Source organism: Oryctolagus cuniculus, chromosome 5, assembly GCF_964237555.1.
Source record: "Oryctolagus cuniculus chromosome 5, mOryCun1.1, whole genome shotgun sequence".
NCBI lineage: Eukaryota > Metazoa > Chordata > Mammalia > Lagomorpha > Leporidae > Oryctolagus > Oryctolagus cuniculus.
The window spans coordinates 154,879,237-154,906,411 of record NC_091436.1 but is presented as its reverse complement, the minus strand read 5'-3'; the positions used below and the strand labels follow the sequence as shown (position 1 = coordinate 154,906,411).

The 27,175-nt window shown below is 41.6% G+C and overlaps 1 protein-coding gene and 1 non-coding gene across 4 annotated transcripts in view; one reads left to right on the top strand and one right to left on the bottom strand.

The window, feature by feature from the left end:
- The first annotated feature begins 6,158 nt into the window (after nt 1-6,158).
- LOC100340665 (zinc finger protein 157) overlaps nt 6,159-27,175 on the top strand; it is a 32,856-nt gene continuing 11,839 nt past the window's right edge. Inside the window, exons 1-4 of one of the 3 annotated variants that reach the window (XM_017344794.3) lie at nt 6,159-6,297; nt 9,487-9,544; nt 25,803-25,929; nt 26,159-26,251. In XM_017344794.3, coding sequence (XP_017200283.2) covers nt 9,530-9,544; nt 25,803-25,929; nt 26,159-26,251 — 235 coding nt within the window. In that variant the 5' untranslated portion in view covers nt 6,159-6,297; nt 9,487-9,529. Of the gene's footprint in view, nt 6,298-6,391; nt 6,623-6,647; nt 6,889-9,486; nt 9,545-25,802; nt 25,930-26,158; nt 26,252-27,175 lie in introns of those variants that run through there. The other 2 variants (XM_051855068.2, XM_051855067.2) reach the window with 2 other exon arrangements.
- LOC138849905 (small nucleolar RNA SNORA76) lies at nt 11,739-11,867 on the bottom strand. Its single transcript, XR_011389092.1, has one exon. It is a non-coding gene; the product is annotated as a small nucleolar RNA SNORA76 (small nucleolar RNA).

Genomic DNA, 27,175 nt, shown 5'->3' with positions numbered 1-27,175 from the left:
GTATGTTGCAGTTTCCATGTGTTCCAATCTCCTTGTGTTGTTTTAAGACAGATTAATGAAGAACATTTCTCAGTAGTTTCTTTTCTCTTTTCCTTTATACTTTACACACACACAAAATCTATTAGTGTCTGATTTAAGAATGTAAAATGGTTCTGTATCCATGTGAACAAGATTATCTACTGCAGAAAGAAAAAAAGAATTGGTTCTGTCATTTTCTGGTGGAGTTACTAAATATCCAGAATTAAGAAGCTGGGAGAAGTTTCTTCATCCATGAAATGTGGGCAATGTTCACTGCATTGAGTTGTTCTTAAAAGGAAGTCAAATAACAGGCCCAACGCAGTGGGCAGAACACAAGAACACATCATTGATGTTCGAAAAAGTATTCATTGAATCTGACAGTCATGCTGTCCGACTTTATTTTTAGATGCCATGTTTCTTCTTGAGAGTATTCACAACATAGCACACAACAATGTTAGATATAATGAGCCGTTTAGGTAATTACTATCCTGCTCATTTTATTTTTTTAAAGATTTATTTATGTATTTGAAAGGCAGAGTTAGGGAGGTAGAGAAAGAGAGAGAGAGAGAGACAGACAGACAGACAGACAGAGTGAGGGGGTGGGGATTCCATCTGCTGGTTCACTCCTTAGATGGCCGCAGCAGCCAAGGCTGAACCAAGCCAAAGCCAGGAGCCAGGAACTTCTTCTGTGTCTCCCACATGGGTGCAGGGGCCCAAGGACTTGGGCTGTCTCCCATTGCTTTCCTAGGTACATCATCAAGGAGCTGGATCAGAAGTGGAGCAGCTGGGTCTTGAACTGGTACCCATATGGGATGTTGGCGCTGCAGGTGGTGGCTTTACTGGCTATACAACAGTGCTGGCCCCATCCTGCTCATTTTATAAATGAAGCCATATGCAGACTCGGTGATTATACAAGTTGAATCTACTTGAGACAATTATGCCAAGCATGCAGTATAATTTGGTTAAAAATTTTTCCTTTTTCATTTTAATATAACTTTATGGAAAATTTGTGTAAAACAGTTGTCTTCTCACTCAAATAGCTGAGTCACACACTCTTGTGAGTGTGTGAGGACAGAGAGGACAGACTATTCTTGTTCTGAGAATTAAGGTGCTAGCATATCAGTTTTAAACAGAAGTGAGCCATCATGTCTGGCTATATTCTAAGGGATGGATGTCCCAAATGGTGATAGTTTTAATTTATCATTGTCTAGGACACAACCCACCAACTTTCATACCCACAAACTCAGTTTTGTCAGTGTCCAGGATTGACTGGACAGTGGGCTCAGGGAGGCTGACTCACCCTGATCTAACTCACAATAGATGAAGTTAATAACTTCCCAGAAATGCTTTGTTGGTTGGCTAACTTCCTTAAAGTTTTTAACTTGGAGGAGGTGGTATATTGATTCAAACAAAACAGCATAGTGGTTCCTAAACACAATCTTAACCCACCTGGGGCCCAGTAGGGGTAGGTATTATGAATTGCTCACTTTCTGTCACTTGTCCATCCCTATGGACAGAGGTTTAAGGCCTTTTGAAGGAGGTAGAAGCACGGTCCGAGGTAGGATTATGAGCTGAGGGATCATTTGTTTCCATTACCTAGTGAGGAAATGTTGCCAGTTGTTCAGGTCCATTTACGTCATTTTGGTTTTTTTTGCAATACAGGAAGAGAGAGAGAGAGAGAGAAAGATGTCTCTCTAACTAACCTCATTAGTAACTGAGAAATTCATTCTGCCAAGCCAAAGCTGAACCTGGGAACTCAGTGGGTGTCAGGGACCCAACTACTTGAGCCATCACCTGTTGCCTCCTGGGGTCCACATTAGCAGGAAGCTGGAGTAGGACCTAAACAGTCTGATGTTGGACATTAGCATCTTAATTGCTAGGCCATATCCCTGCCCCACTTCGTTTTAGTTTCCATCCTTCACTTGGTGTGAATATTAAGCTGGGTTAATTATTTATAACATAAATGCAAATTAATGTCATGAGTTTTTTTTTTCTACTGTGATTAGTTTTAGCTAAAATTAGCTGAGAACTAGTAAAAGATACACCTTTCTCCATGAGGTTAGGGAAAGTGTGTCACTCCTAACAAAATCATCAATGGCAGCATCTTAAAATGCCATTTTTGAATAATCCATTAGATTTTTGAAAGCTTTCGTATCAGAGCACCAGGGTTACAGTCTTGGGTCTGATTTCATCTTCCTGCTAATGCATATCCTGGGAAATGGCAAGTGATAGCTCTAGGGTTTGCATTCTGTGACCCATCTAGGAGACATGGATAGAGTTCTGGACTTCCACCTTTGGCCTGGCTTAGCCCAAACTATTGTGAGCATTTGGAAAGTGAACCAGCAGACAGAAGATCTTTGCCTATGTCTCTCTGCTTTCCAAATATATAAAAATATTTTAAAATAAAGAATTTGGATATGGTCCCAAGGATATATAGCAAATGGAAATATACTTATTACTGAAATTCTGCTAATATTGAATAAGAACGTGCAGACTCAGTGGTATTTGAATCCAGATATACTCCCGCCTTCACCTTCCTTCCTCAGTGGAATGTGAAATCCACTCCAGACAAGTGCAACTAAACACAGGGTTTGCTTTCCTGGAAGCTGCCAGTTAGTGGGCTAAATCCCCTTGGCGGTGTTAGACAGCATTATTTTACCTCCTGCTCCCAATTAGCTGTTGCCAGGACTATGTTCTGTGTGAGGACAGGTGATGGGTAGGGAAGAGAGTCCACTTGAGTGAGGGGGTCTCTATATTGGTCCTTGAGAACACTTGGATCCCACTATTGATTACCTGCAATGTCCACAGTAGGAAAATCTGTGTAAACACCCGATTTGTGATTGCTTAGATTTGGAGGAATGAGGGATGATGAGAAAATAACTAAAGGGTATTGACTTTCTTTTCTATAGATTTATTTATTTGTAAGATTCATTTATTTTAAAGGAAGAGTGACAGAGAGAAAGGAGGAAAGAGAGATACATTTTCTGTTTTTCTCCTCAAATGTCTACAACAGCCACGTCTGGGTGAGGCTGAAGCCAGGAGCCAGGAGCTTCATCTGGGTCTCCCACATGGGTGCAGGGGCCCAAGCATTTGGGTGATCCTAATAAGCAGAGGTTTAACACACTTCACCACAATTCCAGCCTGTTTTGTTTCTTTTTGAGTGATAAAAATATTCTGAAGTTGACATTGCTGATGATTGCACATCCCCATGAAAATCATTTAATTCTATACTTTTAGTGAATGAATTGCCTGATAAGGAATAATGATCATATGTTAATAAAGCTCTTTTTAAAAGTTATGTTATTTCTGACAATTTTTAAAAAGATTTTTATTTACTTATTTATTTGAAAGTCAGAGTTACAGAGAAGGATAGGAGAGACAGAGAGACAGATCTTCCACCTGCTGGTTCACTCCCCAAATGGCCACAATGGCTAGGGCTGGCCCAGGCCAAAGCCAGGAGACAGGAATTTCTTCCAGGTCTCCCACATGGTTGCAGGGGCCCACACACTTGGGCCATCTTCTGCTACTTTCCTAGGTGCATGAGCAGGGAGCAGGAGCATGACGTGGAGCAGCCTGGATTTGAACCGGCACCCCTTTGGGATGCCAACGCTGCAGGTGATGGCTTTACCTGCCATGCCACAGTCCCGGCTCCCCTGATAATTTTTAAAATTTGAACTACTTCAAGTTTTGTGTGCAACATTTTATATACTAATAGCCCAAATTAAAATCCACATGAAATTTGATTTCTTTATGGTACATTCTATGCTTATATGTATGGATTTAAAACTATGAATAGTGATGCTTGATTTAGGTTGTAGATCCTCACGAGAATGTAGGGAAACTTGACTTAAGTTGTGGATCCTCAGAATGTGGGGAAAAGTGATGTTAACCTTTTCCATATAATCTTTTCAAAATAATATATTACTGAGTTAAATTAATACCCAAAAACATGGCCACAATTACATGACTACATATTTTTGTTAGTGGTAAATGGGAAAAGACTAACCTTAGGTTTCAGTCCTTGTGAATTTATCTTTATTACAGGAAATATTTTATTCATTCTTCTGCATTAAGTATAAATCAAATATTAGAACTTTTTTAAGATTTATTTTATTTATATGAAAGACAGTTATGGATACAGGGAGAGACAGAGAGGTCTTTCATCTGCCAGTTCACCCCCCAAACGACTGCAATGGCCAGAGCTGAGCCTGATCTGAAGCCAGGAGCCAGGAGCTTCTTCCAGGTCTCCAATGCAGGTGCAGGGGCCCAAGGCCTTGGGCCATCTTCCACTGCTTTCGCAGGCCATAGCAGATAGCTGGATCAGAAGAGGTGCAGCCGGGACTAGAACCGGCGCCCATATGGAATGCTGGCGCTTCAGGCCAGGGCTTTAACCCTCTGTGCCACAGCGCCGGCCCCATATTAGAACTTCTGTCATGGGCTGGATCCTCAAAATTATGCAGTATAGTCATTACATATAACTTGTGACTAAGGTCCAGAGAAAAGAAGTGTTATTTAAGGTCAGCTAACAATAAATGAGCATGATCCTCCCACTTTAAAAAAAGAGTTATGTTTTTATTTGAAATGCTGAATCATAGAGAGGGAAAAAAAAAAAAAAAAAAACCAGACAGATCTTCCATCTGCTAGTTCACTCCCCAAATGGCTGCAGCAGTCAGGACCAGGCTGAAGCCAGGAGGCTGGAACTCTATCCAGGTCTCCCATGTGGGTACCAGGGGCCCAAGTACTTGGGCCATCTGCTGCTGCTTTCCCAGAATCATTAGCAGAGAGCTGCATTGGAAGCAGAGCAGCTGGGACTCCAACCAGTGCTCATATGGGATGCTGGCATCACAGGTATGGCCCAACCCACTGCGCCACAATGCTGGCTCCCCCAATTTCTCAGTTCTGAGGGCTCCCCATGGAATCTACATCTCCAGTCCCAGCATGAGCAGTTCCTGCTGGCAGAGGTATATGACCAACAGCATAGGAGCAACGATTTCTGGAAAGCACATGGGGTATCACTACTCCAGGTGGTGTATCTGGGCATTTGAGCCATCTTGGTTCATTTTCTAATTCAGGAATACAGCCCCAACACTAAATTCAGTGTCCACTTGCTTCTGTGGTCTAAGTTGGAGGTACCTAGGATCGGAAGCTCAAGAATGAGGTCCGTTGGTTGGCAGAATAAGGTCACTGAGGGAAAATTTGCAAGATATAAGAATTTATACAGAGATTTAATAGGGCAAACGCTACTGTAAACATAGAGAAAGCCAGGGATAGATCATTAACTATGAGTCAGTATTCCAGTTGCATCCCCTCCCAGGACCACATCAAATGCTGATCACGGTAGTCAGTCCTTCCTGTCCTACTTCAGGTCAGGAGTAGCTAGGGCAACAAGGGCTCTTGAAACACTTGTGTTGGCTTCCTTGCTTATTTTGTGGCAGAGACCATCAAACGGATGAAGAAGTTCTGGTTCAGCTTTAAGAAAAAGAAGCAGAGATTTTTCCAGATATATAGATGGTCAGGCGTACACATTTTAGGACTTTATATACAGTTAAGTAATTACTGGACAGAGGCACTTTTCAATTTGCACAATGATTTTAGAATTTATTCGCCCAATGACCCAGCTATTTTATTTCAGTATATGCACTAGAATAGTTTTTTTCAGCTGTGGAATGTGATCCACGGATGGGCTACAAGTTATGTTAGCAGATGGGCTAAAGCATCTTTTCAAAGGTTCAGAAGTTATCATGGGAATACTGATTTTTTAAAGTATTTTAAAAAGTCATTGTGATTTTTTTTCATGCTTTAGTAAGCTTGCGTAATAAATGGATGCGGGTTCCATAATTGCAGTATAATCATCAGAACTATAAAAGAAAATAAAGCAGGGGATAATTATTAAATGTTCCACCCACATTCGTGGCACGATTTTTTCGAGCATGAATCTGTCCCATTGGGAATTATTAGAGTGGGGATTCCAAGTGGTAGTCACGTGGGTAGAGACCGGGTCAGTTGTGTCATAGCTGGTCTCCAGGCAGCGGGGCTGACCACCCAAGCAACACCCGAGTCGTGCTCCTGCTCCCTAACAAAGGGGCACGCGGGCTTGTGGGAGATGTAGTCCCACGCGCCTATGACTTCACCGGTGCAGGGCCGTGGGAACTCTTCCAGGTTCCGTCTGCGCATGTGCCTCCCCGCCCACTCCCGCCATCTTCCTCTGGGAAATTCCAGATGCTCGGCTGTGCCCACGCCGTTCTGCAGGCGCTGGAGTTGGACTCTGTGTTCCTGAAGGTTGGTGAGGAGGAAAGGGGTCTCTGGAGGCCGTGGGGCGCCGTGGGCAGTGCGGTGGGTGCTGTACTCGGCGGGCGCAGAAACGCTGGCCCTTCTCGGCGGGCGAGCTCTGCCTTGCAGCTGTTGCGGGGCCGGTCCGGGGTGGGTCTCAGAAGGTGTTAAAGGGGCCAGCCTTCTCCGGTCTGGGACTGGAGCAGGAGCCGCTCAGGCTGTGCTCTCCGCGTTTTCCTTTTACCGCAGACGGAAAGCTTGCCAGAAAGCGGGGAGTGTGCCTCCAGCTGCGAGGAGGCTGGTTCCAGAAGCTCAGCCAGCGTCGGAGTTGAGGGTGGGCGAGCAGATGGTGTGTGTGTGTGTGTGTGTGTGTGTCCTTGCTCTGGGTCAGCCACGGAAGGATCCTGTCATTGTCACGTATGGCATCGGTTTGTGCATCTGTGAGATGACCGTGCTAGCGACCCTGGTGAATGCCTGCAAACTCTGGAAATCCTTTTGGAGTGTGTGCTTCTCTTGTTCTCGTGTGTGCGGGGTTTCGTCGTGTGTTCCGCAGGTGAAGGTTCTGGGTCACTCCTGCTTTCCAGCGACCGTGAGTTCCAAGTGGGTGATGACTGTGTTTCCTTTGGGATCAAGTAGTTTTTTTTTTTTTTTTTTTTTTTTTTTTTTTTTTTTTTTAGAATGGGGCTTCTTGAATAGGAACTCCACCTGAAAGAATATTCCTTTGTCCCGAACCTTCCCCCCCTGGTACTTCAAACACAGGAAAAAAAAAAAAAAAAGTCCCAGTAAAGTGAAGATCCCAGCTTTGCATGGCCCAAAAAAGTATTGATCCTGCTAACCAGAGTAGACAAGATTTGAGCGATGCTACATTACAAATTGTATAAACTTTAAAATACTGGGTGACGTTGGAAGCTTCCTGTGAACTTTCAGAAGGAGGCTGATGGTGGGCTGAGAAGACTATGCAAGGGGTCTAGGGAGTTCCTAAAGGGGCCTTGGTGGTGTGGCCTGGATTGAGGTATAACCTGTACTATCTGCAAATCTGCCCGTGATTCCTTCGATCTAATCTCATTCCCAGAATTGGACCTGACTCCAACCTAGTCAGTCATCACGCTTGGTATCCAGAGATGTGCTGATGCGCCCCCTATTCTGATAGTTTTTGGTAGCTCAGAAAGAATTTGCCAGGGCATATTTGCCTAAGGAAGATGAAACAAATTGTGTTCAGGAGAAAAGTGGGTCGTTCAGTATTACATGATTTGTAGATGTCAGGTTCCCTTTTTTTTTAAAAAAAAAAAAATTATTTGAAAGGCAGAGTTACGGACAGAGAGGGAAAGGCAGAAAGAGAGATCTTGCATCTGCTGATTCACTCACCAAATGGCTGCAACTGCTGGGGCTGGGCCAAGCTGAGGCAGGAGCCGGCAGCTCCATCCGGGTATCCCACATGGGTGGCAGGGACCCAAATTCTTCAGCCATCTTCCGCTGCTTTTCCTGGGCACGTTAACAGGGAGCTGTATCGGAAGTGGAGCATCTGGGATTGGATTCAGTGTCCTTACGTGATGCCTGCATTGCAGGCGGTAACTTAACCAGCTGCGCCACACTGGCGCCCATCCGTGACTTTCTGATTAGTTTTCTTTTTGCCGTAATTAGTTAAAAATTCATGGTTAATTTTGAGATAAATTTCAGGAAATAAAATCAGTTTAGAATAAATGATGTTTTAGACTTATGCCTCGAACATGCCTAAAACTTCCCCCCAGCAGTTAGTGTGGATCCTGTGATCTCAAAAGATTTGTAGTGCATTTTTCTCACTTATAAATGTCAGTGAGAAAATCATTCCCACTTGTATGATTTTCGTTCACTGAAAATCACAAATGTTACAGCAAATTAGCTAACTTTCCTGTATTTAAAATGGGAAAATTAGAGTGGATCACACCTTGATGGCAAATTAACTTCTTAAAATATAAGTGAAACACAATACAGTGATAAGATATAATAAAAATTTAAAATATAGTCTTGTGATCTCCAGCCTGTATTTTGTGTGATTTAAATGGCCTTTTTATTGCCAGCAACCTTGCTGACATCCATTTGGTCAGCATGTATGAAGTTTGTGAAAACTTCTAGGTGTGATTTTGAAGTTCTGTTGATTTTATTTGGCATGTAATTCAAAGTTGTTCATTCTCAAGAACAGCTTTGAAAGAAAGCTAAGTTAAATAACCATTTTATTTGTAATTCTGATTCAGCATTTTAGTATGAGCTCTCTGGGCAGGTCCTGTGTAGGTGTTGCCTGGGATCACAATTCAGGGCTTAGTCATCTGGTGCCCTGATTGAGTCTGGTTTCTTGAAGATGGCTTCTCTCACCGGTCTGGAGGTTTGGGCTGGCTTTTGGGTAGGCCCTGGGTCTCCAGCAGGCAAGCTCAGGCTTTTTCCTAAGATAACAGTAACCCAAAAAAGGCAAACTCCTATAGACAAACACTTTCCAAAAACTATGTTAGTGTCATATTTACTGATGTCCCACTGGCTAAGGCAATTGAAATGGCAAAACAGAATCATTGTGGGGAGGGCCTTGGTGAAGGTATATGTACCAGAAGGTGTGTCATGTGAAACAATTACTGGAAAAGTGTATTACAATGTGTATTATCCATTTTTCCTGTGTAATTTTGGAGCAGAAAATGTTGAATTGCAATTTGGGTACTTTATGAAATTTAGGTTGTATGAGAGCATAGGATGTTCTAGTGGAACTTCTAAGATTCAGTCTTTTAACATACCTCTCTTCATAGGAAAATAGTTAATACTGTACTGCTATTTTCTATAATATAAATTTTGGTGATAACATAATATTTCTTCCTTTGGTGTAGTATAATTCATTTCAACAGTCATTCTTAAAATGTTAAATTATTTCTTGGCACGGACAATAATTTTTATAAAATCATTTGTAAAGAAGTTTTTCATTAACCTAATAACTTCTGTTTGAACTCTACCAACTAATAAAATTGTGGGTTTTCTTTCAATGAGGTCTTTCCTGCCCCTTCTCAGATATATAGTACTATTTTCCCTGGGTGGTTTTTTTTTTTTTTTTTGGTATTTTATCCAGCTAATGTGTCCATTATCCTCTGTTAGTTTCTGTCATGATCTTGCTTTGCATATTAGAACATAGGATCAGACCAGACTGTTTTTCTCACAGTTCCTACCACTCACTTTCTCTTCTAGGTATAATTCCAGAGTCCTCTACCTGTTTCCAAGAGCCAAGAAAATGAGTGCATCTCCAGTAAGTTGTGTATTTATTTATTCTTGTTTGTTTTATACTGTATTTTAGAAGCATTATTAGATTTTATTAATTAAAATGGAAAAGAAAAATAAAATTCAGTATCAGAGGAATATGTATAAACAGGATAAGTTTTTCATTGGTATAAGCTCTTAGAGCCATCTAAGTTGAGTGCAAATTGGTCTCAAGTCTTTCTGATACCCTAGCAAAAAAGACATATTTGTTACATGATTTTAAAGTGAACATGCTAAAATCACGTGGGATATTTAGTCTAAAAGATTTATTAGTTACATTGATGTGGTAGACAGTAACATTACCAACCTGGAATTGAAGGCTTAGCACTCTTAAAAGTAACAATGCATAAAAATAAATCAGTATTAAGGTTTTTCCCATCTGGTGTTAAGTCCTGCTATTTTGGTTTCTTTTCTTTGACATCTTTGTTCTCATGCCTGATGCAGCGTGGACTTGCTTTAACAGTGTGGTCCTAGATGGCATTTGAAAGGCTATACTTGACTGATGGATACAACCAGGAATTATGGAGGATAGAATCTACTACAGGTAGATTATAACTCTCCGTATGTTTATCTGAGCCAGTCTGTAATTGCAGGTTGTACCACAGACTACCTAAAGATACATTTTTGAGCAGATATTTCCATTACTTATATGCACTGATGTAGCCTATTTCAGTTCTTCACAGGTTTACCAGTAATTTAATTTATAATTGGATCTAAAGTCTGTTCTCTAGTCTTTGCTTTATTTGAATCATCTGCCATGTTTGAAGCTACTGTCCATGTTCATCACTTGGAAATTCTTCTCTATTGGTATCTATTATAACCTCACTGATGGTTTCTTTTTCTCAGAATCTCTGTATTTTATTCTTTACGTGACTCATTCGACTGTTCCATCTGATCCAAGGGTCATTCCACTCTTCAGTTTTTCTTGAGTGACGTGGCCCTCTCTAATCTCACACTCCAAGAGTTTCCAACTTGAACCCCATTTCTAGCCTTTAGACTGTAGGGTCACTGCCTGGTGAATGCTTCTTTGTAGCTTTCAAAGAACCACCTCAGACTCAGCAAGTACAAGATGAAAACCATGTCCTTCATTCTTCTCTAAAATTTATATGTGGCATCACTACCAGCTAGCCTGGACTCAGACCACTGAAATGTAACTTCTCCCAGATTCCCCCTCTGCCCCTCCACTTAGGTCAGTCTCATATAGTGCATTTCATACTACTTTCCTTCGATTTGTTTTTTACATTTTTATTCTAATGCCTACATGAAGTGTGAACAGAGGTAGAGAAGTTGTTGGTTCTCAAAAAACAAATACAGTAATTCTATGTGTTTTTACATTGGAATTGTCACTCTTTGTTAATCCCAAAGGTTGTATTAGCTCAGAAATGATGTTAAATCCTCCTGAGCTGTGCTACTAGACAGTTGGTGCGGTGGAAGCCTTCGGAGTCAGTGTGAGAAAACTTTCAAGAATTAATGGGCTACAACCTGGCAAGTGGCTTGTTCTTGCTTTTTCAGTCCCTGGAAGTATGAGAAAATAAATGTCTATAGTTTAAGACACCCCTTCTGTAGTGTTTTGGTAGGATATCCTGGCTAACAAACATAACACTTAATTGACATGTAACAATTGTATATATTTTGTGTCAGTTTTTGTAAGGTTTTACAATATGAATCTTTAATTAGATACAATATACTTTAGGTAGTATGGTACTGCTTCACTCTGTAGTGCTTTTTTTTTTTTTTTAAGATTTTTATTTATTTATTTGACAGGTAGAGTTACAGACAGTGAGAGAGAGAGACAGAGAGAAAGGTCTTCCTTCTGTTGGTTCACTCCTCAGATGGCCACAACGGCTGGGACTGCGCTGATCTGAAGCCAGGAGCCAGGTGCTTCTTCCCGGTCCTCCACATGGGTTCAGGGGACCAAGGACTTGGGCCATCTTCCACTGCTTTCCCAGGCCATAGCAGAGAGCTGGATTGGAAATGGAGCAGCTGGGACTAGAACCGGCGCTCATATGGGATGACAGTGCTGCAGGCAGAGGATTAATCTACTGTGCCATGGTCCGGCCCCTGTTCTAATGCTTTTATTCATGTGTTTATAGATGTTGAATCAACATATATTATGAACCTCACACATGATATTATAATTTTCACTTTAAATGATCATACCTTTTTTTTTTTCCCCCGGGCTGCTGTGTCCCTCGCGATTAAAAGGGCAGCCTGCGAACTGCAGGCAGCCCCGTCATGCGAGCTCGTGCCCTGGCGCTGCAGCCTGACCCCAGGTGCCACGCACAGGTGCGACTGGGGCTCAAAGGCAGCACAGATCATATCTATTTTAAAGAGATTAAGAAAATAAAATGGTATGTAGTCCTTTATGCTTACCTGCAAACAGGCTCACCATTTTGGTGATCCTGATCCTTTCCTGTGCACCCAGATTAGCATCTGCCATCGTTTTCTTTTGTCCTCAAGAACTTCCTTTAACATTTTTTTTTGACCGGCAGAGTTAGACAATGAGAGAGAGAGAGAGAGAGAGACAGAGAGAAAGGTCTTCCTTTTTCCGTTGGTTCACCCCTCAAGTGGCCGCTATGGCTGGTGCATTGCGGCCAGCATGCTGTGCCGATCCAAAGCCAAGAGCCAGGTGCTTCCTCCTGGTTTCCCATGCAGGTGCAGGGCCCAAGCACTTGGGCCATCCTCCATTGCCTTCCCAGGCCACAGCAGAGGGCTGGACAGGAAGAGGGGCAACCGGGACAGAATCCGGTGCCCTGACCGGGACTAGAACCCCGGGGTGCTGGCGCCGCAGGTGGAGGATTAGCCTAGTGAGTCACGGTGCTGGCCTCCTTTAACATTTTTATAGTGTAGGTCGACTGGTGATTAATTATGTCGTTTCTTTTCTGAAAACATCCTTATTTTTTTTTTTTTAAAGATTCATTTATTTATTTGAAAGGCAGAATTGCAGAGAGGCAGAGAGAGAGTTCTTCCATCTTTTGGTTCACTCCCCAGCTGGCTACAACAGCTGGAGCTGTGTTGATCTGAAGACAGAAGCCAGGAGCTTCTTCCAGGTCTCCCACATGGGTGCAGGGGCCCAATGACTGCTTTCCCAGGCCACAGCAGAGAGCTGGATCAGAAGTGGAGCAGCTGGAACTTGAACTGGCGCCCATATGGGATGCTGGCCTTGCAGGTGGTGGCTTTACTCACTACATCACAGCACAGGCCCCTTACACTTCATTTTAAGGATAGTTTCCCTGTATATCAAATTTTATATTTAAGGATTTTTTTTTCATTCCATTGTTTCTGATGAGAGAAGTCAACTGTCATCCATATGTGGCTGTGGCCCAGTATGCTGTTTGTGCATTTTTTTCTCACTGTCTTCAAGATCTCTTTGTCTGAATTTGTTTGGTGATTTGCTTAGAGTAGTTTTCTTTGTGTCTGTGCTGATTAAGAGGTCACTGAACATTTTAATCTGTAAATTGAGGTCTTTGACAAACTGGGAGAGTTTTAGCTTTTGTTTTCTTTCTTTTTTTTTTTTTTAAAGATTCATTTATTTATTGATTTATAGTCAGAGTTACAGAGGGAGAAGGAAAGAGTTTGCTCCCCAGCTGGCTGTAATGGCCAGAGCTGGGCCCGACCAAAGCCAGGAGCCAAGAGTTTCTTCTAGGTCTCCCATGTGGGTACAGTGGGCCATTCTCCACTGCTTTCCCACATGTGTTAGCAGGAAGATGCATCAAAAATGGAGCAGCTGGGAATCAAACAGGTGCCCATATGGGATGCCAGCACTTCAGGTGGTGGCTTTACCCTCTAGGCCTCTATGTCTCCTTAATCATTGTTTGCTAAACCTACATAGTGTACTCTATTCTGTCTCTTTTCTTCCTAAAACTCCAGTTACATGTACAGTGTGCTTAAAAAAGTTTTTGTAAATTTAAAGATTATTATTATTCCATAAGGCTATTGGATATGCATATTATGTCCAAACTACGCACAATGGTAAAATCTGTACTAAAATAGACTTGGTTTTCAAGTATTTAATTTATTTATTGAGAGACAGGGAGAGATGCAGAGACAGATATACAGGGAGAGCAGCCATCTACAGGTTTACCCCTGAAATGCCCACAAGAGCCAAGACTTGGGCCAGGCAGAAGCAGTGAGCCAGAAACTCAGTCTAGATCTCCTGTGTGGGAGGCAGGAATCCAATTACATGAGCCATCACCACTACCTCCCAAAACTGTATTAGCAGGGAGCTGGAGAGAGAAGCTACAACTTCATGTCAGACTCAGGTACTGGTATGGGACGGAGGCATCTTAACTCATGTCTTAGCAATTAGGCCAAATGCCCACCATAAATTTAAATATATTTTTCCTAAATTTTTGAAGTATTCTTTGTATACCAAATTGCTTTCTGAATTGTTCCAGCAGTTTTAACCTCTGCCCAGTTTTTTTTTTTCTCTTTTTTACAAATGTTAGACAATACCTATTGATCTGTGTTCTACCTTAGTCACCTCTGTGTTGCTATAAAAATACCACATACTGAGCAATTTAAAAAGTAAAGAAATGTATTATATTCTGGGAGGATGTGAAGTCCAAAGGTATGTGTCAAATCTACAGAAGGCCACATTGCTGCCTAATAAGGTGGCAGAAGGCATTGCATGGTGAGATAGCAAGAGATAGGACTCAGTCTCGGTTCCTTTTATAATTGATGTTAATAATTTAAGGGACATAAATGGTTGTATTGGGAATTCAGGCTTTTTTTTAAGATTTATTTATTTATTTGAAAGAGTTACACAGAGGGGAGGAGAGGCAGGGAGAGAGAGAGATATCTTCCATACACTGGTTTGCTCCCCAGTTGGCCGCAAGGGCTGGAGCTGCGCCGATCTGAAGCCAGGAGCCAGGAGCTTCTTTCAGGTCTCCCACGTGAGTGCAGGGGCCAAGGGACTTGGGCCATCTTGTACTGCTTTCCCAGGCCATAGCAGAGAGCTGGATTGGAAGTGGAGCAGCCGGAACTTGAACCAGCACCAATATAGGATGCTGGCACTGCAGTTGGTGGCTTTGCCACAGTGCCAGCCCCCCATAATTTCTTTATTCAGTCAACAGTTGATGGGCATCTGAGTTGATTCCATATCTTATCTATTGTGAATTGTTCTGCAATGAGCATGGTGGGTGCAGATAACTCTTTGATATGCTGATTTCTTTTGGTTTGGGAGAAAAAAACCTCTGTGTTTCTTTTAATGCTCAGTGGTTGATTATCCATTTCTTTCAATTTCCAGTGACTGCTTCCACACATGTAGTTTGTTAGTTAGCCAACAATTTTGGTGGGTTTTATTCAAATATGTAGGCTTTAATTTTATGGCCTCCCCTCTGCATTTTTCTCCTTCTCCCCAATTTCTGGATGTTTTCTCAGCTCTGAACTTTCCCCCACTAACATCCCAAGCTGGTAAATCGGCTGTTTTTGATTCCTCAATCTTTATGCCAGCTGGGGTGTTTTCTTGTAATGCAATGCCAAAAATATGTGTGTTTGTCCTTTAAGTATTCCCTTAGTCGAATTTCTACTTTTATTTTGATTTCACTTCATCATCAGATGGTTGTCCTCAAAAATTTGGTCAAATTTTAATTTTTTTTCATTCAACAATGAAAAACAGCTTGTCATCACCATGATGCTTTTAAGTTGTTTTTATTATAAAATCCGTCTTCTATTCTTAATTTCACCTGTATTTATTCATGGTTTCATTTTCTCTACCTGAGACTGTTGCATTAAGATTTCTTAAATATCATTTTCTGCTACACAATTTTGCATGAATTATTACACAGAAATAATACACAAAATAGAGCCAGGAAAATTATGGCCTACATGCCCGATTTAGTCCACTTTTGCCTTTCTATGTCTCATAAATTTGTACTGGTTGTAACTTAGAAAATTATTTACTCGTCATTTATTTGAGAGACAGCAAGAGAGAGAGAGAGATCTTCCATATACTGATTATACCCCCAAAATGCCTCCTGCAGCAAGGGCCAAGCTAGGCTGAACGCAGGAGAATGAAACTCAATTCAGGTCTCCATGGGAATGACATGGACCCAAGTATGTACAGCATCACTTGCTGCTTACCAGGGTGCACATGAGTAGTTGGCGAGAGTAAGAAGCAGAGCCAGGACTCAAACCCAGACACTCTGACATGGGATGCGGATGTCTCAACCACTGCACCAAGCTTGCCTTTGTAGCTTTTTAAGCATGTGTTTTTGTGGTTCACAGTATTCTTTGATGTATACCTTCAGGTAATAGTAGACCTTTTCATGTATAAGAGAGAATTTTATAGTAGTGTACTTCCACTGATCTCTTCCCAGCTTCTATACCGTGCTTGTTACATGTTTTATTTACATGTATTGTATATCACACAATATATTGTTGGATCTTGCTTCTAATAACCCAATGAATTTTTAACAAGTTTGAAAATAAGAGCAAAGTAAGAGCAAAGTTTTTGCTTCCATATTTACCATTTCCATTATCTATTTGTATTTATGCAGATTTTGATCTTTTTTGCTTATCTGTTTTGGTTTTCTGTTTTTGGTATTTTGACCGTGGTATAATTGTGATATAATTAGCTTCATGTTGAGTTTTGCTGTGTGAAGTTCAGATGTCTTTAATGCCATGATATTTCTGATACCAAGTGCACATTGGGAGGTCTCTAAGATTACCCTCGAGTATGGTAATTCCTCAGAGGAATTAAAGACCTCAGAAAAGCCTCATACGCACAGGCACAGTTTATTAGTATGAGAGAATCTACTACAGTCAACCAATGGATAAACAGAATAGGGCTGGGGCCATGAGTCATCCAGCACAAACTTCCAGTTGTTTTCTCTCAGTGGAGTCCTGTTGACATTGCCTGTGTCTTCCAGCAGTGGGTGACAATACAGGACACTGGCAACCAGAAACTCTCATCTGAGCCTGTCTTCAGAGTTTTTATTGGGGTCTAGTCACATAGAAGTGGTTGGCCACCCCATGGCTGCTCTTGGTCTCCAGCATATCTAGAGGTTGGACTAATACCACATGACTGAATACCTCCACCATGAATCACATTGTAAGCCCAGACTATCCATGTAGCCAACAGCCTTAAGGTAAATGAAAACAGGTGAGGGGACAGCACTGTGGTGTAGAGGGTAAAGCCACTGCCTGCAGTGACAGCATCCCATATGGGTGCCTTTTCAAATCCCGACTTCCCATCTAGCTGCCTGCTAATGTACCTGGGAAAGCAGTGGAAGATGACCCAAGTTCTTGTATTCCTGCACCCATGTGGAAGACCTGGAAGAAGCTCCTGGCTTTGGATCAGCCCAACTCTGACTGTTGCGGCCATCTGGGGAGTGATCCAGCAGATGGAAGACCTTTCTCTGCTTCTGCCTCTCTGTAACTCTGACTTTCAAATAAATAAATAAATAAATGTTTTTTAAAAAAGTTAAAACAAACAAACAAACAAACAAAACAGATGAGACATCCCCAGCAGCATGTTAAGCAGTAGCCTGCAGTGCTGGCTTCCCTTATGGGTACTGGTTCAAGTCCTAGCTTCATCACTTTTGATCTAACTCCCTGCTTAATGTTCCTGGGAAGGCAGAAGATGGCCCAAGTCCCTGGGACCTTGCCAACCATGTGGGAGGCCCAGAAGAAGCTCCTGGTTCCTGGCTTCAGCCTGCCCCAGCCTGGGTTATTGCAGCCATTTGGGGAGTGAACCGGTGGATGGAAGATCTCTCTGTCTCTCCTTTCTGTAACTGCCTTTTAAATAAATAAGTAAGTGTGTGTGTGTGTGTGTGAGAGAGAGAGAGAGAGAGAGAGAGAGAAAGAGAGAGAGAGGGTGAGTTGGCATAGGACCAGAGAGAGAGAGAGAGAGAGAGAGAAAGAGAGAGAGAGGGTGAGTTGGCATAGGACCAGAGAGAGACAATAGTCCTTTACACCTTGTGATCTGTGCACTGTTTCTTGGATCTATGGGTTTTGAATTTTCACAGAATTTGAAAACTGTCTAATTTTCACGTAAAGTATTATTTCAGACCTTACTCTCCACTAAGGTCTGCAGTGGTTGCTTGTTTTACCACCTGATGTCATTTCATATGGCTCGCCATCTCCATTGTTTTCATCTGAGGTCTCATTAATGACGTCCCTTTCCCTGCTGGATATCTTGTCCTCACTAAGATGAGGATGAATGAAATCTCATTCTACTTGTACTTTTTTGACTTTGAACTGAACTCCAGCTCTGTAGAGCTACGGAATTAAGCAGATATCTAAAGTGGAAAGTGTGGAGACCCTCTAATTACCAATTTTATCAATCTACTTCTGTCTGACCTCTGAAAGCTCTGTTGTATTTTCTCCATTTAAGGGACCATTGCAGTCAGGTAGGTATCAGTTTATGGTGGTTTGTGAGAGTAGTTAACGGTGAAAATGGTAAGGACTGGTCTGATGGGTATATTTTGAGCGTTGAACTACTAGGATGATTGTTGATTGGTTCACAAAACAAGTCCTTATATAATTTTTGACTTGCCAAAATTTTAATTTTTGTTTCTCATTTTTTTGACATAGTTTAACCAATTTTTCTTACTTCTAAGGGCTTTTGATTATTGAAGAGCAGAACGTAAACTGTAATCTTTTGTTCCTTTTTGTTCCAGAATGCTTATTTTTTTTAAAGATTTATTTTATTTATTTGAAAGACAGAATTACAGAGAGAGGTGGAGACACAGAGAGAGGTCTTCCATCTGTTGGTTCATTCCTCAATTGGTCGCAGTGGCTGGAGCTGCACTGATCTGAAGCCAGGAGTCAGGAGCTTCTTCCGGGTCTCACGCAGATTCAGGGACCCAAGGACTTGGGCCATCTCTGCTTTCCCAGGCCATAGCAGAGAGCTGGATTGGAAGTAGAGCAGCCAGGACTGGAACTGGCGCCCAGACGGGTGGCGGCTTTACCTGCTACGCCACAGTGCCAGCCTTAGGATGTTTATTCTTTGTATTTTTTCTTATGAATGTGTTGTTTTCCTATTATTTGGAAGGTAAGCTTAATGTGATGTGACTTGTATTTATCTTGACTTTGTTTTGTGCATTTTTAACATTTATTTATTTGAGAGGCAGACTGAAAGGGAGATGTGGAAAGAGGCAGAGACAGAGGGACCTCCCATTTTCTGCTGCCCTCTCCATATGCCCACAGGGCCAGAGATGGGCCAGGACAAAGCCAGCAGCCAGGAAGTGAATCTAGGTCTCCCAGGGCATCTAACCAATGGAGTCATCTCCTGCTGCTTCTCAGTGTGCCCTTAGCAGGAAGCTAAAGTTGGAGCACAGCTGACAATTGGACCTAGGCTTTTTTTTTTTTTTTTTTTTTTTTTTTGACAGGCAAAGTTAGACAGTGAGAGAGAGACAGAGAGAAAGGTCTTCCTTCCGTTGGTTCACCCCCCAAATGGCCGCTACAGCCAGTGCGCTGTGGCTGGCACGCTGCGCTGATCCAAAGCCAGGAGCCGGGTGCTTCCTTCTGGTCTCCCATGCGGGTGCAGGGTCCAAGCACTTGGGCCATCCTCCACTGCCCCCGCCGGGTCAGAGCAGAGAGCTGGACTGGGAGAGAAGCAGAATCTGGTGCCCCAATCGTGACTAGAACTCGGGGTGCCGGCGCTGCAGGTGGAGGATTAGCCAAGTGAGCCGCGGCGCTGGCCTGGACCTGGGCTTTCTAATATTAGACATCAGTATCCCCATTGACATCTTAATTGCTAGGTGAAACAGCTGCCTCCCCCCTTTGTCAGAAGATGTGTTGATATTTAAGTATTAGATTTCTTAACTTTTACATGTATAGCTTCTGAATATTGAGATTCTGTTACAAAGCCTTTCCTAACCAAAAGTGATAACCAAACAGTCCATACAGTTCTCACATTTTTATACAACTGTGCTTTAACTTTATTCTACATATCTAGTTATTCAACACCATTTATTAAAAAAATCTATGGGGCTGTGCTGAGGTATAGCGGGTAAAGCTGCCACCTGTGGTTTGGACATCACATATGGGCACTGGTTCGAGTTTTGGCTGCTCCTCTTCTGATCCAGTGCTCTGCTTATGGCCTGGGAAACAATTAAAAGATGGCCCAGGTCCTTGGGCCCCTGCACCTGGGTGGGAGACCCAGAGGAAGCCCCTGGCTCCTGGCTTTGTATTGATCCAGCTCTGGCCATTGTGGACATTTAGGGAGTGAACCAGCAGATGGAAGGTCCCATCTATCTATGTATCATTGTACCTTCAACATTTAGAATCTCTGTATGTGGTCAGGAACCTGATCATGTCCAACTGTAGCTTCTCATGGATCTAAAAAACATCTGATTCCTCCATTCCCGTTGTACTAGGGTACAGCATGAGTAGGATAGTCACAAGCATTCCTTTGTGAACAAGAAAAAGATGAGTGAGTGGGGAGGCCCACCGGATATATCATCCCATGACAACCTGGCCATCTCGAAATTCTGGGGGCAGATATTGTGAGTGTTCTCTACTCTTTGGATGGGATGCGTTCTTTGATGAGGCCTTGCTTCTGTAGAAATGCTTTGAGAGTTTTCAAGTTTTACATGACTCCAGTTTCTGGGATCTACCCATTTTCTTTCATGCCTGCAAACTGGGTTTTTTCAACATTTTCCTCTAGTACTGCCAAGTGCAGTGAGCAGTAAGAGAGATAGATAGACTACTGTCAGTCCATTTTCTAGTTTCTTTTCCTGAAGCTCTAAGTGTATAACATTATTGGACTTCATCAGCAATATTTATGTTATAGAGTTACTGTTATCAAAAGCTATTATCATTAAGCATATATGAGGAGTCTTCAAAATGTTCATGTAAATACATATTGTGGAACAACCTGCATAGATTTTATTATTTAAAAAATTTTTTCTCATTTGTTGATTTATTGGAACACATTTTTCTCAGTGCATACTTATATAAAAATTAAAAACTAGAAATAAAACTTAGGCTGAGCTAGTCCAATGTTAATCTAGCCAAAAAAGATACATAGAGAGCTAGCCAGATGCACTGGGCTCGCAGATGGCCACTATGCCTTTGGCTGAAGATTTACTACATCCACCCTTGGAGAAGGAAAAGAGGAAACATATAAAAAGAAACAGCCAGTTCAAAGCATGAATTCTTATTTTATAGATGAAAATGTCTAGGTTGCTACAAGATTACCATGGTTTTCAGCCATGTCCAGACAGTGGTTCTTTGTATTGGTTGTTCAACAGTGTTGTGACAGCATATAGGACAAGTGGCCAGGTTCACAGAGCCAACACTATTTTATTTATTTATTTATTTATTTATTTTGACAGGCAGAGTTAGTGAGAGAGGGAGACAGAGAGAAAGGTCTTCCTTCCATTGGTTCACCCTCCAAGTGGCCGCCACGGCCAGTGCGCTGTGCCGATCTGAAGCCAGGAGCCAGATGCTTCTTCCTGGTCTCCCATGCGGGTGCAGGGGCCAAGCACCTGGGCCATCCTCCACTGCCTTCCTGGGCCACAGCAGAGCGCTGGACTGGAAGAGGAGCAGCCAAGTCTAGAACCTGGTGCCCATATGGGATGCTGGCACCGCAGGCGGAGGATTAACCAAGTGAGCCACGGCGCCAGCCCAGAACCAACACTATTAATTCACACAACTTCCTGATTTGTGTTTTCTCACAGAAAGCTTTATTATAAGTTCAGTAATTGTTTGTTATTTTAAAGCTTTATTATTTTGAAAGTCAGAGTTAGTGAGGTGGTGGGTTATCTTACATCTGCTGGTTCACTTCCCAGATGGCCATAATGCTGGGGCTGGGCCAGGCTGAAGCCAAGAGCCAGGAGCTTCATCTGGGTCTCCCACATGGGTGTCAAGGACCCCAACACTGGACCTATCCTCCACTACTTTTTCTAGGCCATTTTCAAGGAGCTGAATTGAATAGTGGATAAGCCGGAACACAAACTGGCACCTATATGGGTGTTGGCACCTCAGATAGAGGCTTAATCCTCTACTCTGAATGCTAGTCCCAGTTCAGTAATTATATGACTCTTCCAAGACATTGTAATTATGTTTGATTTTATAAGTCATACAACAGTAATCTTGGCATTGAGTTTTCAGTAAAGTTTTGATTATGTGCAAAAATAGATACTTAAAGTAATAACAAAAGCTTGATTCATTTATTAAAATCATGTTCTTGGTAGACTTGTGTACATCTGTTTTCAAAAGTTTTATTTGGATCAGCATTGTGATGAAGTGGGTTAGGCTGTTGCCTGCAATGCCAGCATCTCTTATAAGAGTGCTGATTCAAATCCTAGTTGCTCCACCTCCAGTCTTGCTCCCTGATAAAAGCTCCCGAAGATGGCCAAGTTCTTGGGACCCTGAACCCACGTGGGAGGCCTGATGGAGTTCCAGGCTTCTGGCTTTGGCCTAACTCAGCCCTGGCCATTGTGGGTATTTGGCGAGTGAACCAGGAGATGGAAGATACTTCTCTCTCTCTCTCTCTCTGGGTGTGTATGTGTGTGTGTGTCTTCCTGTCTGTAATTTTGCCTTTCAAATAAGTCTTAAAATGTTATACCAATGCGTGTAATACATTTAATTCAATTATTATTGCTTATAATTTACATTAAGAGGATTTTTAACTTTAAAGAATTTACACATGCAATAATACTGTAATGTTTTACATCATATTCTTTTTAAAAAATTTGTTTATTTTATTTGAATAGAATATTTATTTAATTCGAAAGGCAGAGTTATAGAGAGACAGGGAGAGAGAGATCTTCCATCCTCTGGTTCACTCCCCAAATGGCCACAATGGATGAGGCTGGGCCAGGCAGAAGCCAGGAGCCAGGAACTCCATTTGGGCCTCCCACGTTGATTCAGGGGCCAAGATATTTGGGCCATCCTCCATTGCATTCCCAGGCTACCAGCAGAGAGCTGGATTGGAAGAAGAGCAGCCCATATGGCATATCAGGGGTACCAGTACCTCAAGCAGAGACCCAGTCCACTATGCCACAGAATGTTTCTGCCCCTAGAATGTTTCTTTCTCAGTCATATTTCCTGTCCATCAGCGATCAGATTGGCTTTGCTTTTTTTCTGCTTCCCTCAGACTCCCAGAGGACAAGATGAGCATTTTTTTTCTGGAATATTGGTTATTCTTGTATCAGAGAGAGAACCTGGTCACCCATGTGTGGGTCTTACAGTTTCTGCTTAGAAATTGCACATGCCACATGTTTTCTCTGATATGTGGTAGCTAATACATAGAATACAAAAAAATTTTAATATATATGAATGAAATTGACATCTTAGGATTTGATTACTGTTTATAAGAAGTCTTCATCTATAGTCCTGCTGAACAGTGGTCTCTCTACTCTTTACTTGTTGAACTCTTTTATTTAGTAGAGCATTAAGCATGTGACTATAAAGTAAATTAAAATGTATCACAAAAATTACAAAAGGGAGAGGGTGGGGGAAGAAAGTATCATATTAGAATTCTATGAACTACATGAGATCTTTACATCAATAAAAAATAAATTATAAAATAAGTCACTTCCATTCATATGTTGTTGGTCAAAGCAAGTCATAGAGAGAACTATGAATCTGTTTATGTGATTTCCATTGTAAGGGGAATATGCAATTATTCTATAGAGAAAGGCAAAACATTAATTTTTTGCAAATTTCCATTTTTTAGTCTCTTTTTTTCATTTTTAATTATCTTTATATACAGATCAACTCTATACTAAGTAAAGATTTCAACAGTTTGCACCCACACAGACACACAAAGTATAAAGTACCGTTTGAAGACTAGGTTTACTGTTAGTTCTCACAGTACAACACATTAAGGACAGAGGTCCTACATGGAGAGCAAGTGCACAGTGACTCCTGTAGTTGATTTAACAATTGACACTCTTATTTATGATGTCAGTGATCACCTGAGGCTCTTGTCCTGAGCTACCAAGGCTATGGAAGTCTCTTGAGTCCACAAACTCCGACATTATTTAGACAAGGCTATAATCAAAGAGGAAGTTCTCTCTTCCCTTCAGAGAAAGGTACCTCCTTCTTTGATGGCCTGTTCTTTTTGCTGGGATCTCACTCACATAGATCTTTCTTATAGGTCATATTTAGGCAAAATGTTTATAACATGAGAGATGATTTAGGTCTCCAGAATGTGTATGTTTAAGGCTAGTCCCAGCTCCTCAAGGTGACTCCATTTAGAGCTAGAACTTTTAGGATGTAATCGTGTTTAAATGAATTTATAAAGGTAAGGCCCTAATCTGGTAGGATTGATTGCTTTAGAAGAACAAGAAGAGAGAAAAAAGGAAGAGGTATCACCCACCGTCTGATAACACTTCAAGAAGGCTGCCACCTATAAGCCAGGAAGAAGATCTTGGACTTTTTTGTTTGTTTAAGATTTATTTATTTATTTGTTTGTTTGAAAGAGTTAGAGAGAGGGAGAGACAGGGATCTTCAGTCTACTTGTTTGCTCCCCAGATGGCCACAGTGGCATGGGTTGGACCATCTGGCAGGATGCCAGGTGCTTCTTGCAGGTCTCCCATGTGGGTAGCAGGGGCTGCTTTTCCCAGGCCATTAGCAGGGAGCGGGATGGGAAGTATAGCAACTGGGACACTAACTGCCACCATATGGGATGCCGGCATTGCAGGCAGAGGCTTTGCTATTGACATATAGAATACAAAGTAAGCTATGCCACAACACTAGCCCCTCCCTCTGGACTGTACAGTGTGTAGAGCAGTTAGACTATCCAGTACATTGTATTTTCTATGGCAGTCCAGAGAAGGACATTGATTTGGGGTGATACCATACCCTATCTCTTCTTACTTCTTGAATTTTTCTCACAAACTTTTAAATTAGCTTGTCTATATCTAAGAATGTGTTGTTTCCAGGAGCATAATACTAGGTCATTGTACTGATTTAAGGACACTGATACAGATCCTTCTTGTCTGAACATGGTGTGTCTTTTCAGTTGGCTTGGTTCTTTTGTGTGTTTGCTTTTTCCCTTCTATCAAATAAGTAGAGCAATGTACATTTTTGTGAAATGTATTGCTGGGCATTTCATCTTTTTGTTGTTTTATTTGTGTGTTCTCACTTGTATAATGAATTTTGTAGGTTATTTAAATAGTCTGTTAATTCATTGAACCATGTGATTCAGAATAGTTTTCAGAAGATTGTTTTGTAAGAATAAATTATAAAGCATTTCAATATTTCTCTTTGCATATGAATTGACTAATTGCTTCTTATAAATAACTGTGGTGATGGAGCATCATTATCGTCCCATGTGTCCGCTTTAGCTGTGACATTCATTTTATCATGGTAAGAAGAATGCCCTGGACACTTCTTTTAGTGAGGGTCTATATTATAAATGGGATGATATTTAAAAATATACTTTGTGTATGTCTCTTTTGCTGTAGTTTGATTTCCCTGGTGTGCATCTGTTGTGCTGTTATGGTCTGATTTCTGTTGCTTTGTGTTCATGAGAACACATTTGTGTAGTAGTTTGAGTAGTTTGGCATCTCAGTGAAGTGCAGCCTGATGATGCAGAAAAATATATTTTAGGGGCCTGGTGTTGTGACACAGTGGATAAAGTCCCTGCTTGGGATACCCATATCCCATATTAGAGTGCTGCTTGGAGTCCTGGCTCTGCTACTGAGTTTCTGATCTACTTCCTGCTAATATCCTAGGGAAGCAGCAGAAGATGGCTCAGGCACTTGAGTCCTTGCCAGCCATGTTGGAGATCTGGGTGGAGATGCTGGCTTTTGGCTTCAGGGTGAGATCTGGATGGAGATGTTGGCTCTTGGTTTCAGAGTGGCCCAGTCCTGGCTGTTGCAGTCATTTGGGGCATGAACTAGTGGGTGAAAGATCTCTCTCCTGTCTCTCACTCACTCTCTGTCACTGTATCTTTCAAATAACTAATTATTTTTTTAAAAGAAGGAAAATTTTATTTTCTTCTTTGTTATCCTGTTCTACATTGAATTTGTGTCTCAGTCTGTCTACCATGTTATTTCAGCTAATGTTCATGTCTTTTTGGAATCACATATTTTTCATCCTGTTCTTGGAAAAACATGAGTTCCTGATATTAAGGAAAACAATTATAGTCTCTTTTTTTGAAATTACAAAATTAATATGCAGGCAGGATATTTATATTGTGATTTTTGTTGCTATTGCTATATAGACTACAAAGTAAGCTGCATCTTATAAGAGGTATGTGTAAGATAAACACAGAAGAATGCACTTCCAGTCTTGTTTTATGATTCACAACTGCAGTATTTAACAGAAATTTCATGTTGCAGATGTTTGTGTCCTTTGAGGATGTGGCTGTGGCCTTCACCTGGGAGGAGTGGCAGAAGCTGGACAGTGCTCAGAGGGCTCTGTACAGGGATGTGATGCTGGAGACCTACAGCAACCTGATGTGCTTGGGTGAGTGAAATGCCTCAGTCCCTTCCAAGTAGAACACCTTCTTCCTACTTGACCAATACATGAACCCTTTAACGTTAGGTGTAAGATTCCACAAAGAATGTCAGCATCAACTGTCTGAAGCAAGGGGCTCAAATTAGCCCTTTCAATGCACAGTTTCTCAAGTTAAACCATTGCTGTTCTTCAAAGGACCTGACTGAGCAGTCTGGCATGTGTTGTTTCACATTAACAGGCTGCTGCATTTCCAAACCAGAGGTCATCTTCAAGTTGGAGCAAGGAGCAGAGCCATGGATTGTGGAAGAACCCGTAAACCACAGCCTGCCAGGTCAGTCTGTGCATCCTGGGTAGCAAGGCTGGGAAAAAGAATGTTCGCCAGATGTTTTTGGTTGAGATGTTATCAACAAATATTCCCAAGTCTCAGCCTGCAGACAGCTGGTTGTGTGCATCAGACATAGGCATTCTCTGGTCTCCAGGGAAGGTTCTCACATAATACTCATCTTCCTTGTTCTTTGTTACTGAATATCCTTACCCATCTTTTCTTAGATTTTTTTTCTTGGTTAGAGGCATTCTCTAAGTTGTCAGTTGTTGTTTTCTATATTTTATGCTGTTGTTATCCTTTAGGCATTTATTTCCATGTTTATTCTTTCAGTGCTGGTTAACTGGGCAGCTTTTAGGCGCTTACCTTTTTGTAGTTTTAAAAAAATAACAATATCAGGAAACAGATATGTCTTCATTTAAAGAGCTTACATTCTCTTGAGAGAGGAAAAAACCCAGTATTTGGTGATATGAGGTAAGACACTCAAGAATGTTTTGCCAAATTGAAAGACTGAAACATGGCACGTGTTCTTTTAGGTAGGGTCCTAAAAGAAGGCAATTCTAGAGACATATGAATTATTTATCTTGGGTTACCTTAATGTTGAGATTAAAGTTTTCCAAATTTGACATACAGAGGATGTAAAATTCAGAAAAGATAGTGTACATCTGTATTGGAAAAACAGATTTATAGATCATTAGCTTAAAGCTGGAATTTTTTTAAATTGTTTTATTTAAAAGGTGGATAGACAGAGCAAATGAAACAGAGGGACAGATATTTGCTTGTTCACACAAATGACAGCAACATCCAGAGCTGAGCCAGGTTGATATCATGATCCCAGAACTCAATTTGGGTCTCCCACATGGTTGGCAGGGATGTATACACTTGGGCTATTATTTTATTTCTTCCAGGGTATACATTAGGAGGAAGCTGGTT